Source organism: Lissotriton vulgaris, chromosome 4_1, assembly GCF_964263255.1.
Source record: "Lissotriton vulgaris chromosome 4_1, aLisVul1.2, whole genome shotgun sequence".
Lineage (NCBI taxonomy): Eukaryota > Metazoa > Chordata > Amphibia > Caudata > Salamandridae > Lissotriton > Lissotriton vulgaris.
Genome location: NC_141691.1, coordinates 2094344656 through 2094360418, shown reverse-complemented (window position 1 = coordinate 2094360418; position 15763 = coordinate 2094344656). Strand labels below are relative to the sequence as shown.

General features: G+C 44.9%; 1 protein-coding gene across 1 annotated transcript in view; it reads right to left on the bottom strand.

Moving 5' to 3' along the window:
* LOC147725113 (GTPase IMAP family member 8-like) overlaps positions 1-15763 on the bottom strand; it is a 289891-nt gene that overhangs the window by 235616 nt on the left and 38512 nt on the right. The window contains exon 3 of the mRNA XM_086918173.1: positions 14834-14895. Within this exon, the coding sequence (XP_086774299.1) occupies positions 14834-14895 (62 nt within the window). The remainder of the gene's footprint in view (positions 1-14833; positions 14896-15763) is intronic.

Sequence of the window (15763 nt, the reverse complement as noted above, 5' to 3'; positions counted from 1 at the left end):
GTGCATTCCTGCCCTTTTCTTTTGAAGAAGGGCAGTGCAGCAAGAAGGCTTTCTGTGCTGTCCTACGCCAAAACCTTGTAAATGAGCCCCTAAGTGGTTGGGTGAGGAGCAGCAGACATGCACAATTACTGAACTTACCAACAACAATAACATATCTTCAAGTAGTGTAAACAGGCTAAAACCAGGCCCCACAGATTTTTACAATGTATATACAGGTACACATCTATCCCAGAATGGAGAGGAACACCGTTGCTGGCCTAACTTGTAAAGATTTGGCCTCTTTAAAGATGGGAAGGAGGAACATTTTCCTTGGAAGAGTGTATAGGCTACAAGTGTCATGGACTGGGCTGAGACGTTGTCACATTGACAAGGACCTAAAGAGCCATCAGCGGGCCAACCCTTGAACCCTTGGGAAAACAGCCCAATGGGAGGAAAAAGCTCAGCCTGAACCTGGTTAAAAGCTGGAGATGGTAAATATTATCTTCCGAGTTCAGGTGTGGTTCTAGGAAATAAACCGTTTTGATCAAACAGTAAGCTCGAATAGTTGGCCCACACAATTACTGATGATCCCTAACAACAGAAAGCTGAGATAAAAAGTGCTGTTTAACTCATAGTTCGCCACCTTAACAATTTTCTTAGGCTGTGTGAAGAGGCTGGGACAGCCCAAAGATATCATTGCACATTGGATGTACCATAACCATGCGATTGCTTCAGAGTTTGCTAAAGAAATACAGTCCCGAATAGTCAGCCTATTAACAATTGGCATACTCTTATACAATAGTGTCAGCCATAGCAATATAGGCCGAAGTTTAATGTGGACCAAAATGTACCTGTCCAAGTTCCTCATGTACTAGCAAATGTGGAGAGCATAGGGGCACCCCCAGCAGCCGCCTAAAAATCATATTTTCCTCTAGCTGAAGGGGACCGCAGTCATGAAACCTCCAGATAGCACCGCCGTAACAGGTAGCAGAGACACACTAAGTCATATAGATGTGGAGCAGTCCTTTTACAGGTTTCATGCCCATCCCAAGGCTAAAGTCCCGGACCGCCCCACCCAGTCTGGCTAAAGTAAGCTTTTTCAGCTGAATTGAGGGGCACAGAAGGATGCATACTGGAGATATAGTACAAATTGGACGCATACAGTAATATGCAGTATAAAACCAAAGTATACAGTGGAGATACAGGAAAGGATTGTCAATGCAGTTCTGAGACTGAGGCAAGGGCCATTTAATGTTAGGTAAGGATGAACTTCTTTGTTCCATAGGTAAATGATTTGGGAGGGAGGGTTTAGGTATTTGTTGAAGAGAGATAGTTTGAGGTTTTTTCTGAAGTTTACGAATAATGGTTTTCACATAGTTCTTTTGGAAACATTCCCTGAGAAGGAGCTGGTGCAAGATTTATTAGTCTTGAAATTGGGAGGAATAAAGAGAAGGATGATAGAGCTTCGGATGGGTCTGCTTTTGCCCGCTTTTGCGAGCTTATCGGTGAGGTAGGTTAGTTTTTTTGGTATTCATTTCAGGTTTTGTATAGTAAAACTGTACCCAAAGGTATCAGAGTGTTTAAAAGTGCTGGCACCACAGCATTTACAGGAGTTACATATGGAGTAGAAGAATCGAATATACAGCAGGATGGGTGGACAATATGGTACAGAAGTAGTTATGATATGGTGGTACAGCAGTAGGAAGTGATGTTCAGGCTCGTTGGTGGGTGTGAGAGAGGATATCCAGGCAAGTCAACTGATTTAAGATAGGGTTTAGGTATTTGTTGAGAAGAAGTACTTTAAGTTTTTTCTGAAGTGAAGGAATGATTGATTGTCATGTAAATCATGTGGTAGAGAGTTCCAGATTCTAGGAACATTCCCAGAGAAGGAACAGGTATGTGATTTTTCTTTCTAACATTTGGGCATATTCAAGAATAGAGTTTTAGAACTTAGAAGAGGCCTCTTCTGGCCAGCTTTTAACAGTTTGTTAGCGAGGTACATTGTTTTTTCAGAGTGGAAAGCTTTGTGGGTTAAGCTGGCAGTCTTGAATATACATCTTGCCTCAATTAGTAGCCATTTAAGCTTCAAGGTGAATAGAGGGTTTGATTTTTTTAAGGTTTTTCAGTGTGTAGAAGGCATTTTCAGCTGACGCATTGATATGCTTTTTCATGTTCAGTTTTCAATCAAGTGTAATCCCTAAAGATTTGATGGAGTTGGAGATGGATAGTTTGCAGTTAAATGTAGTGAGGTCCTGCCAGATATAGACAGGTTAGGTCTAGTCTTTTGGTTGAATGAAGAGAGGTTTGATTTGTTGGGGTTGAACATCTGGTAGTTGTTGGTTACCCATGATTGTACCATGGGAAGAGTGTTGCTTAGGTGCTGGAAAGATCTAGCTGACAAGTTGTTGATGCAGTCTTCATTGTAATCTGTGAAGAGATGGTAATCTGTTCTGGCTTGTTTCAGGATCTTTGCAAGGGGTTCCATATAGAGGTGAAATAAGGCAGGAGATAGGATAGACCCTTGGGGAACCCCTTGTGAGACTAGCGTTGCTGTTGGAGAGGAGTGGTTTAATTTGATTAGCCTAGAGTGTTGATTCAGGAAGTAAGCAAACCAATGAACGAGTGTACAATAGATGTGTACACGTAGTAAAAGGGTGTTTAGGAGAATGCCATTGTTGACAGCCGGTGAGAAGTCCAGGAGGATTAGGAGGCAGGCCTGGCCATCATCAAGAGATCTGGGTAGGTCATCGGTGATGTGCAGTATGACTGTCTCTCCGCTGTAGCCTTTCACGAATTCAGATTGGAAGTTATCTTGCATGTTGTGTTTTTCAATGTGATTGTTGAGTTATAAGAGCACACATTTTTCAATAGAGGAAGGTTGTTTATAGGTCTGTAGTTGTTAAGGTCATTCTGGTTTGTATCTGGCTTTTTAATGTGGGGTTGACTTGGCCGAGTTTGAGGGAGGTCGGCATGGAGCTGGTGGATATAGAGTTCATGATTTTAGTCCATGTAGAAGAGATTATATGTTTGAAATGTTTGACTAATGCAGCAGGAAGGGTGTCAGCGAGGTATGATATTGGCTTCAGGAAAGCATGTATTTTGAGGACTTCTTCATCTGGGATATTTTTGCATTCAGACCAGTCTGCATCATTTTTCTATTGCAACATGTTGGGGTTGGTGCTTTGGATCACTTAGGGGTCGAGTTTGAGGGGACCACCATTAGCTGGAGGTGAGGGATTGGGTGGACCCTCTTTGGTAGAGGAGGTATCTTTGGTATAGGGTGAGCAGTTTGGTAATTTTTCAGCAAAGAACATGGCAAAAGCTTAGTAGAGTCAGTGAATGTGTTTTGGGGGTAGGAGGACGTTTGTTGTTTGATCATGTTAAAGTGGTTAAGTAGGGCTCAGAAAAAGAATGATGTTTCCCTGAAGGCATGGTTTTTGTATTTTAGGTGATTGTTAGACCTGTCAGCCCTAGGGTGGTCTTTCTCTATTTTTTTCACCCTTGCCTCATTTTTTTCCACCTACTTTTTTGTTGGCCTTAGGTCTCCGAGCACCTTCCCATTGCTAAACAATGCTAAGGTGCAGGTGCTCACCCCTACCAATATGGCTGCCATAGGCCCCTGCTACTGCGGAGTGGTCTTGATAGTAGCACCCTAGTTGCCAGGAGCTGTCTGGAACCTTTAAGCATTGTTGCCATATCAGCCTGCCTTCCCTGCCCATAGCCAGAGTGAGGAAGCTCCTGGAATCTTCCGGAATAGGGGAGTGGACACCAACTGCCATCTCAGAGAGTGGTCACCTGACCTGGGACTGTAAAAGAAAAAGGAAGGAAACGTTGCAGTCAGTTGGGGCATCACTAACCTGGGGGACCCTACGCAGGAGACGTAGGGGGTAGGGCCTAGTCACAAACCTATACCACTGGGAGTGACAGGGTTTAGGCACTGCCCGCAAAGCTGTGTAGTGAACACTGAACTAGCCCACTGATCTGGCCTGGCGGGAGGGGAACCCAGGGACCACCTGAAGTGACCTGCTGAGGAGATTTGTCAAGCCTTCAACTCAACCCCCCCTCTTCAAGCAACCAAGAATCTTGTTCCACAAAAAGGGCGCCAGAACCACCAAGCTCTAAGAAGAAACTAACTCACCAGGACTACTGGGGATCAACCAGGTACTGGGCTGTGCCATCTCTGCCCCCTCTGTTTGCACCTGTGGCCCCTGCGCAGTCCTGCCTTCACTGCCTATCCAGCGCTCCCCTACTGTGCCCCCTTGAGAATGGCTAAGGTCCTGGAAGCTATTGTGCCTTAAAGCGCTGTACCTGAGAAGCGCTATTATCCAGACTGCCTGTCCTGCTAGAACTGCTGTGACTGCCCCATAGCGCGTGTCACCCAAGCGCTGGGCCCCCAGGAGAAGCGCTTTCGTCCCCAAGTGTGTCCTGCCTTTCATCGAGCCAATTTGCCACCCCTGAGAAGCGCTGTGAAGCCCTGCTAGCTCTGTGCTTCGAAGCGTTGAGGAGAAGCGCTGGTGACACCACTCACAGCCGCGGCCAGTGCCGCCCCGCCAGAACCTCAGGCGCCGTTCGCGGCCTCTGCCGGCCCAGAAGCACCGACCTCATCACCCCCACGGTGGCCCCCGGGTGCCAGTAGTGGGCCGCTGTAAATCTTAGTCAGGCCACGATCTGAGGAGAAGGCCGCGCTAGGCCCTGAAGTCTGCCTCCACCATCAAGTGACGGGGGCGTCTTCCCAGATCACGCCCCGGTTGAGCGCCGCACAACCATTGGTCCTGGCTGGCGCACCCCCATTATCTGCACTCCTTTTGGCCGCGAAAGCCAGGTCCTTCCTTGTCAGACTTCCTATGGTCCCCCACACCGCTGACATCACGACAAGCCCAGGAACCAGCAGCTTCACCGTCGGAGGGCTCCGGAAGAGCCTGAGTGCTCCTCCGAGCTGTTACGCCCTCTGGGCAAGCCCTACCATCAGAGCGGGGCCCGTGCCGCCCTGCTGTGCCTACTGCCGGCCCCTCTCACCCCAAGGCAAGAAGTGTTATCTTCAGTACATAGATCTTGAAAAAACATGTGAAAAGCCTCTCAAATCTCTTTTAATCCGTATCCACCAAAGTGTTATTATGTTCAATGTTGATTTGCTTTATATTATTGTGAACACTATCCATCTTGGCTTTCCTAGCGAGCAATTTATATTCAAAATGGGCACGCTTACTGTCCTCCCATTTTTTAGAAATCCTCATCCGGATAATGATCTCTAAATGGTCTTTCAATATCTTCAGTCTCCCCAAATGTGCCTGGCGTTTTACAGAGTCGTCTTCCACATTCAGACTCAAGTCTACTGCCTTCATCTCACACCTCTCTGTACTTCCTGTTCTTGTGGCACGTTCTACTGGTGACCAAACACCTCAAGGAAGCCTTCCAACCATCCCAGACCACTGAAACCTCGTCCGAGCCAATGTTTATACTAAGAAAGGTCTCCTGGGACAGATATTTAACTTCTAATTCATCCAGGAGTATTGAACGATCGAATGTCCACCTCCTCAATTGGTCTTTCTCCTCCAGGATTAAATCCATCCATACTCCAGAATAGTCTGATAAATAGGGAGTCAGGTAGCCTATATTGTTGATTTTACTCCTCAAATCCTGACTAACCAGGATGTAATAAATCCTTGATTTATGTCTACATTTATGATTGTAAAAGGAGACGCCTATTTGGGAGCCCGACCTTTCCCTCCAAATATCACATCATCTATTCTGCCTCATCATCATTTGGAGATATGTCCTTGATTAAGACAAAAGGCAAAGACTGTTTTTATGTATGATGGCTAATCCATCACCAATATGATCCTTCTGTTTCCAACAAATGATTGAGAAGCTTGGTGGGGTGAGTAGATCGACAACGGGATAAATGGTCATTCAGTGAGGTTTCAGTGGCATGCTTGACTGATGATTGATAGTTTAATAGCATGCAACATGGCATAAGAAATGATCTAGGACTAGACTGTTTGGGTGGGATGGTCGTTAGTTGAGCAGGGGGTCTGGGAGGACAAGTGTTGGCAGGGATCCTACTAGTGCCCAGGATGGCCAGTATTTTGGAGTAGCAAGGATGGCTTGGAGCATTGTTCTATTTGTTGCTCAGCATTTCAAAATTTCCGCTGCGACATTCCAGTCGTGGCACGTCTAGGTTTCAAGTAGTAATGAATGTAGGGCTAGAGGATGGTAGGGTCAGAGTGCATGCTTGTGGACAGATCAAAGTACTCTATAGATGTACGAAGAAGAGGCGGTTGGAGGGAATATTTGTATCCTTGCACAGTGAGGAGATTCCATCCAGATAATGTTCTCTTTTCATTTCACATTGAGAAGCTACTGACACAATAAATGGCCACGTTTGGGTGGGACAAAGGTGGGCAACAGGCAGGTGGTGCCTTTTGTGTGCAGGTGAAGCAAACACCAGCGGCGTTTTGCAAACACTCAGCAACACTTGGCAGTAGTAAGCAGCATCTCGCCCTACAAGATTCAGCATTACATTTTATTTCAGGTTCAAAAGAGTCACTCTGCCTTTATTTGGAGGAGTTTAGATGAGAGGTATTCAAAGTGGGGAGCGCACCCGCCCTACCAAATTTATTTTAGGTTGGCACCAGGCTCTAGCCAAGAGGTACAAAAGGGGGTGGTGATGGACGGAGCATCTGAACCAATCAAACACTCACACCCAGTCAACAGATCTGGGTTTAATCCATCACCGTTCTTTAGCCCACTCTGCCACCCCAGTTCAGACATATCCACATGCAAATCAGTCTCACCCTGTGTCTCATGGGAATAGTCCAGCCCGAACTGCCAAGCAATGCCTTCCCTGGACAGGAAACAAGCTTCCGAGGACCGGTTTCTGGCATTTCAGCCATCTTCAGCCCGGCTTGCTTGAATCCAGTGGCAAAGTGAGCAAGGGACTCACGTCTGAGCATACCCTGCCAATTTATGGCGAGCAAAGCGGTACAAAATAGGGTAGTGATGAACGGAGCATCTGAACCAATCAAACACTCACACCCAGTCAACAGATCTGGGTTTAATCCATCACCGTTCTTTAGCCCACTCTGCCACCCCAGTTCAGACATGGCCATATGCAAATTAGTCTGACCCTGTGCCTCATGGGAACAATCCAGCCGAACTGCCAAGCCATGCATTCCCTGGACCGAAAACAAGCTTCCGAGGACCGGTTTCTGGCATTTCAGCCGTCTTCAGCCCGGCTTGCTTGAATCCAGTGGCAAAGTGAGCAAGGGACTCACGTCTGAGCATACCCTGCCAACTTATGGCGAACAAAGCGATACAAAAGGGACTGTTCGGGCTGGACTGTTCCCATGAGGCACAGGGTCAGACTGATTTTCATATGGCCATGTCTGAACTGGGGTGACTGAGTGAGCTAAAGAATGGTGATGGATTAAACCCAGATCAGTTGACTGGGGGTGAGTGTTTGATTTGCTCAAATGCTCCGTTCATCACCCCCTTTTGTTTTGTCTAGCCAAGAGGGGCATTTATTATGCCACTAAGGACAAGAGACAAAGACACCAGTAAAAGAAAAAAACTCTTGTCTCTCTTGTCTTTATGGGGCCATGTGCTTGAAACACATGGCCCCATTAAGATAAGAAACCTTTTACGGCAGAAGGAAGTCAGACGAGCCCGTCCAAGTGGGTCGTCTGACAAAGAGAAAAGTGTACATCACACAAATCTCTTTCCCAATGAATGGCCACCGTTTAGAATAAACAGTGACGCCAGCCAATGGGAAAAGGGGGCGGGGCTTAAAGCCCGATACGCCAAAGCCACCAAAAACATAAAATCTCACCAGCGAGAAAGCGCATGTACGCAGCCCATGCAGGCTTGACCTAAACAGGGGGAGGTATTGCTTGCATTTACTGCTCCGACCTTTCCGTTACTGAACTTCACTCTGATTCTTTTTTTTTCTTTTTATAGAGTTTTATATAGCACAAACTATACCCAAATAGGAAATCAGACCACTTTACATGAGCACCATTTTTGTTACAGAAGGACACATTAATTTACCTTCCCTTGACTTCTGAAAATATCTTGACTGTCCATAAGGAACGGGTCTAACCAATTGGGCAAACTGCACACCCTCTACCACCCCCCTGGATAAGAATGACACGTTCATTGACCACCTCATGGAAATCATTGCAGCAAATATCTCCCCCCATTCCAATGATATATTCCTCATTGGAACAACCTTAATGGCCTTCAGGTCAGCACCCTTAAGGAATTGCTAGCTGGCCAATCACTTACTCAAGCCTGAACGCTACCAACTCACATGAAAGGCTCAACACTGGATTGGATTATCTCTAAAGCAATGGTGGTCAGGCTAAACTCAATTTCTCCATACGTCTAGTCAGACCACCACGGTATTATCTTCCTAATACTGGGCGTACATAGGAAAAGATGAGAGCAACAAGTGAAACCAAAAACTCTGGCTTAGTGACAAAAAAAGCCTGGACTTTGAGAAGCTGGTAGCGTAATGCGAGAAGGATCTACCCAACCCCCAAACTTATCAAATCTATCTAACTTACTGAGCACTACAACTCAACAATGTCTGACATAATTAACTCTCTAGTCCCGTTAAAATTAAAAATAATTTAGCTTAATGACAAAAATCCCTGGTTCAATGGGTCCCTAAATAATGAAAGGAGAAATCTTCAGCTAATAGAAATGAATTGAGGACAACACCCCTCCACCTCCCAACTAAAACTTCTCAGAAAAACCAGAAATGCGTACACAAGGGCATCCTCATAGAAAAAAAAAATCTTCAGATTGGAACAGCAGAATGCTAAGAACAGACCTCGTAGACTCTTTGACATAGTAAAACAGTAAATAAACAAACTCGCAAAATCCTCTAAAGAAGCAAAAACATCCCTAATAACCTGTGATGAGTTTTCCTCCTTCTTTACAGCCAAGATTAACTCTTTGGGAAATGAGCTGAATTCTGCCACTAGCATCTATTCTCCTCTTTCGAAGACCCATCTCTCTACACATTCCCACCAGGCAGTCCCCAAAAACTATGCCCACTGGTCCACTTTAAAGCTGAATAATGACCACTCTCTCTTGAGATCACTTCCCTAATGCAAGGGTCCATACTGGACTCTCTAAAAGCTGGTCAAGTTAGCCCCAACTTAAAAAAAAACACATTGAATCCTGCTGAACTGGACAGTTTCAGACCAATGTCCAATATTCCTATTCTAGAAAAAGTACTTGAGAAATGTGTACAACAACAGCTCAGCCAAGACATCGCAATTTCAACCTGCTACATGAATGCCAATCTGGTTTCAGGCCAGATCACAGAACTGAAACTACTATTCTCCATATTGTAAATGACTCCCTTCAAGCTCTTGACCAAGGCAAAATGTGTCTCTTATTTCTGTTGGACTTTCATTAGCATTTGACACAGTTAACCATGACAAACTACTAAAAACGGATTGAAAATAGGATGGGAGTCGGAGAACGGTTCTCGAATGGTATTGGTCCTTTCAACGTAACCGCTCTCATCGATTTTTAGTCAATCGTAATCTATCCTCTCCTTCTCCGATAATGATTGGAAGCCCCAAAGATTCAACTTTCTCTCCAACTCTTTTTAACCACTACCTGGAACTTTTATCTGAAGTACTCTGTACAACCAACATCTCTTTCCACATGTATGCTGATGACACTCAGATCTACATAGAATCTCATCCCTAGAGGAGATCAAATCAATGAATGTATATCTCCGGTAGTCCCACAGTCTAGTGACTCACTTACGGTTACTGATGACACTGCTTTTCTGGCTCTTTTTTACAGGGATTTTTATTATCAATAGAGTACTGATTGTAAAGTAAATAACCTCCATGTCACTTTGGTTATCAGATTGTGTGTTTGTGTGTGAGTGTGCGGCCCTGCCAATACTTTTATTCACGGACATCCCAAGGGTATGAAGATGTGTACCACTTCAATCTTCGAATTGGCTAGGCCATCCAAATTCTATACTATGCTGGACTACCCCCTAGAGAATTACTTCAAGAGGGCTGAATAGATACTAACATAATTTGGGCAATCCAAGTAATTGCTAGCCTCATAAAGAGAGCCACAGTGTGGGATGTTAATGTTGCTCCCAAAAGTTATTAGTACTCTGGTTAACGTTAAATTAAATGGAAATTGTTATTGAACCCTAGAAATCTCTTGTTTAATATAGAATTACGTGCCTCTTTGGCCCCATGCTGTGACATGTTAACATGTGTGAAAGGTCTAGGCTCTTACACTAATCCATGCCCATACTAAGATGTTTCAGGTGTATGGTATGGTAATACCAGACTGCAACCTATGTCTGACATTTCAGTTTAGGTCAGGTTTTGTATGACTTTATGTCATCACACTGCCTTTTCTCTGCCAGGCCAATTTAGAGATGTCCAGAGGCCCTACTGACAATACTATAGTTTAACAGGAACGTCAGTCTTGGTGATTTGTTGCTGTAGGAAAGGTTTGACGGATGGCTCTTACAAACATGACAACTATATGTCAAATTTGTATGCAGTTTTATATTTTTGAGGAACAAAATCCCACAGCCAGAGTTTGCTTTTGAAAAATAAAAAAACTCTAATGATCCTCATGGTGAGGGGCTCATTGTTGTTACCACCAAGATATACCTGTTGAGGATGGACAGAAGAAAAGCCTTGCAACCACCCTCTCTCAATAGGTTCGCCTGTCGGATGGATTATCTCTAATGGCCCTACTCTCTTGGTCTGTTGGATACAGTTGTGTACTAATGGAGTCCAACTGGCATTCCACTTACTTGTACACATGGGCAAATGGACCAAAACCTTTGAGGAGAGGGTCCTGCTGAATACCCGCTCGGTCCACAGACACGCCACCGAACTTTGGGATCTACTCGACACCATATCACCAGACGTCGCCTTCCTCACTGAAACTTGGATGAATGCATCATCAACACCCGACATCGCCATAGCCATCCCGGACAATTACAAGATCATCCGAAAAGACCGTTCCATTTAAACTGGAGGAGGCATCGCCATCGTCCATAAGAACACCATCAAAATCACGTCCAGCTCTGACGATAACCTTACCACCCCCGAACACCTCCACTTCCAGATCCACACGGACCCCAGAACCACACTGAGAGGAACCCTCCTCTATAGGCCTCCAGGAACACGTAAACAATTCACCGAGGACATCACTGACTTCATCAGTCCACATGCCCTCGCCTCCAAGAACTACATTCTACTAGGAGACCTCAACTTCCACCTAGAAAAGAAAAACGACAGCAACACCACCACCCTTCTGGACAACCTGGCCAATCTCGGACTCAAACAACTTGTTGACACCCCCACCCATGTAGCCGGGCATAATCTAGACCCAATCTTGACTTCCAGCAAACACATCTCCTTCAATCGCACCACAGCTCTCCACTGGAGGGACCACAGGTGTGTTCACTTCAGCTACAAAACCACCTCGACCCACAACCTCCCACAACCTATTCCCCGAAGAAAATAGAATAAAATCACCACCGACCAACTCCTCACATCGCTCAACCAGAACCCACCCGCCCTCTCATCGGACCCAAACCAAGCTGCCATCAAATTCAAACAATGGATCACTCACAGCGCTGACAAATTAGCAACCTTGAAAAACAATCACAACAAACAAGACAGCAAAAAGGCCGCCTGGTTCAACGATGACCTTAAGAAATCCAAGAAACTATGCCGTACTCTCGAGAAAACATGGAGAAAAAACCCATCTGCCAACAACATGACCACCTTCAAGACTTCCATCCGCAAACACCACCAGCTGATCCGATCCACCAAGAAATTAGCACTCAAGAATCGACTCGACAACAATGCCCATAACAGCAAGGAACTATTCAACATCGTCAAAGAATTCACCAACCCCACTGCAGCCTCAAACGACATCACTCCCTCCCAAGACCTCTGCCATTCGTTATCCTCCTTCTTCTACAACAAAATTGCCGACATACATAACAGATTCAAAAACAGTTCCAACGAACAATCCTCCCCACCCCCCTCAGAACCTAAACCGCCCTGTAACAATCTCAGCGCCTGGAACCCAATCACCACCGAAGACACCATCCGCCTAATGAATTCAATCCACTCTGGCTAGCCAACCGACCCATGTCCTCACCACATCTTCAATAAAGCAGACTCCATCATCGCACCCCATCTCCGTGATGTTATCAACTGCTCCTTCAATTCTGCTACCTTCCCAGAAAACTGGAAACATGCCAAAGTCAGCGCCCTCCTGAAGAAACTCACAGCAGACCCCTCCGAACTCAAAAACTACCGCCCAATTTCCCTCCTCCCTTTCCCAGCAAAAGTCATCGAGAAAGCCGTCAATAGCGAACTCGCCGCCTTCCTCGAATCCAACAACTCCCTCGATACCTCACAAAACGGCTTTTGAGCCAAACACAGCACCAAAACCGCCCTCATCGCAGCCACAGACGATATCCGAACACTACTGGACAATGGAGAAACAGTGGCCCTCATTCTACTGGACCTCTCCGCCGCCTTTGACACAGTCTGTCATAACACCCTCATACAACGCCTCAACAACATCGGAATACAAGGAAAAGCACTGGACTGCATCATCTCGTTCCTCGCTGGAAGAACCCAGAGAGTGAGACTTCCGCCATTCAAATCAGAGGCTACCGAAGTCATCTGCGGTATACCACAAGGATCATCACTCAGTCCCACCCTCTTCAACATTTACATGAGTCCACTCGCATCCATCGCGAGGCATCACAACCTCAACATCATCTCCTACGCTGACGACACCACGCTGATCCTTTCCCTCACCAAAGACCCTAACTCCGCCAAAACCAACCTTCACGAAGGAATGAAAGAAGTAGCCGAATGGATGAAACACAGCCGCCTTAAACTTAACTCAGACAAAACGGAGGTGCTCATCCTAGGATCATCCCCCTCTGCCTGGGACGACTCATGGTGGCCTTCAGCTCTGGGCTCAGCACCCATACCCACAGATCACACACGCAACCAGGGCTTCATCCATGATTCCTCATTCTCGATGACCAGACAAGTCAACGCCGTCTCATCCTCCTGCTTCAACGTACTTCGTATGCTCAAAAAAATCTTCCGTTGGATCCCCTCCGAGACATTAAAGACTGTTACCCACGCACTAGTCACGAGTCGACTGGACTACGGAAACACCCTCTACGCCGGAATTACAGCCAAATTACAGAAAAAACTCCAACGCATCCAAAACGCATCAGCGAGACTCATCCTGGACATCCCTCGCCAAAATCACATCACCGGCCACCTGAAAGACCTCCACTGGCTCCCCGTCAACAAGAGAATAACATTCCGTCTCCTCGCCCACGCACACAAGGCCCTCTACAAACTAGGGCCCGAATGCCTCAACTCTCGACTATCCTTCTACACACCCACTCGCCAACTAAGATCCTCCAAGCAAGGCTTCGCCGCAGTGCCGCGTATCCAAAGATCCACCATGGGAGGTAGATCCTTCTCCTACTTGGCGGCCAAGACATGGAACTCACTCCCCACCCACCTCCGCCTTACACAGAACCACATTTCCTTCAGAAAAGAACTTAAAACCTGGCTATTCGATAAATAATGAACCCATCCCCAAGCGCCTTGAGACCCTCTGGGTGAGTAGTGCGCTATATAAATTCTTGAACTTGAACTTGAACTTGAACTTGGTTCTCCAGCACCATTGCAACATAATGCCTTCTGTTCCAAAAACACAATCAGCCACTCTAAATCAAGCAAAGCAGCAGGCTGTATCCGGATATATTTCACTAAAGTTGAATTAGCTTTGTGCCATGTCCATTTTAAGTTGTTGGTTTTCTGGTATAAAACTTGGTGCAGGAAAAGTTCAAATTTCGCTTCTATAGTAATTATGTCTGCCAGCTACTTTTGACATTTTGACCTGCTCCCAAATGCAACGGTGGGATTTAAGGGGTGATTTAGAGTTGGGGGAATTGTACTCCATCACAAACATAATGGATATCCCGTCCACCTTGTTTCAAGTACTTATAATTTTAATGCAGTTGTAGAAAAGTAGACAAGATATCCATCACATTTGTAGTGAAATACCTGTCTGTCAAACTCTAAATTAGGCAACTGGTCTCTTTTTTTTTCAGATTGGATTCCACCAGCGGGCAAGGTGGCATCTTATATCTGAATAGGACTCATGCATTTTTTGTGATTAATTTAGGTTCAGGCAGTTATGTGATATGGGCCAGGGCAGTAAGGAAAATGTGTTTCTATTGGAAGGATAATTGGTTATTATCTTTTGGTCTTCCATAGCAAATTTCTCAGGAATATACTCTGGAATCTGCTTATTAGCATGTATGTATTCCATCATTGTCCTGACATGCTTTTTGTCTGGTGGGTACTCACGCAATTCCAAGTGTGCTGCTGGAGACATTCCAAAATCTGTGTCACTTGAGTTATCAAAACTGTCAAAACTTTCCTCTTTCAATGTATTGTCTTCTTCCAGTTCTAAAACTTTCCTACCTATCAGGACGTTCTTGAAATAGCCACAACATTGAATGATATTTGTGACTGCACGTCCATGATTTGTGGCTGCCCTTACAGTGACACTGTCATTGTCCTGATTTTATATTGAAAGTAAGACGTGACCTTAGGAAAAGACTAAATTGCCTGCATGACTCACAAAGCCCTCTATTTCAAAACCCCTTGTTATCTGGCTAAAAATCTTGAATTATCAGGAGGGGTTAGACCATCAAGAAGTGCAAGCTCTTTCCTCTTGAAACCACAGTTTTTTTGCAAAAGTAGAATGAGTCACAGAGCTTTCTCACGTTCTGCCCGAAGATCTGGAACTCTCTCCCACTGGAAGTCTGCAGAACCACCTTCACTGTTTCTTTAAAAAAGGAAGTAAACATAATCCTAATGAACAAGTTCCTGCCTTAAATTGCCAAGGCTCGTATGTTTACTCACCACCCCTTTATTACTTACTGTATTGGACTAACATCTGTGACGCCCAGAGTTGTCTGCTATACTAATAGATGTAATGTTTGTTCTTCTCCCTGTATTAATTGTCTGAGCTAAATGTGATGTTCTTTGATACCACCTCTGTAATTGTTCTAGCTCTGTTATATACTTAAATGGTGCTGGGCCTCCTCAATATTATTTCCTACCCTTACAAATTGTGAAACTCTCTGATACCCACCTGGGTCATATTCGTGCTATATAAAACTTTATAAATAAATGAATAAAATAAATAAAGACACCAGTAGTCCTGTTTGCCAGTGAATATAAAAAAAGAATCAAATTGTCCTGAAAACCCATGTTCAGGAAGAAATACCAGATATACTGTGCAAACATCTGCATTTGCAGTGAATTCAATTATTTCTCTGTGTTGGAACTGGGTAGCCTGGCCTAGGGCAAGACTAACATTCAGAGGCACAGTGTAAAGGTTGCAGACCACCCAACAGTAATTCCACGCAATAGCACTCAAAAGAAAATGCTACACCAAAAATGTTAGGAAAATATGAGCTGTTTTATAAAAATAATATGTATATGTATCTTCGCTCTTTTCACTTTTAAAATTCACAGTTAAATTTCCATTTAGATTGTGTAGAATATAGCAGAAGTACTTTCCAATTCTAGGACATAAGAACAACCAACATTTGTAAAATAGATAATTCACTTGGACATTTGGCAGAAAACTCTTACTCTTCTACCACTCAATTATGCAATTACTGAATTCAGTTTACTTCATATTACCT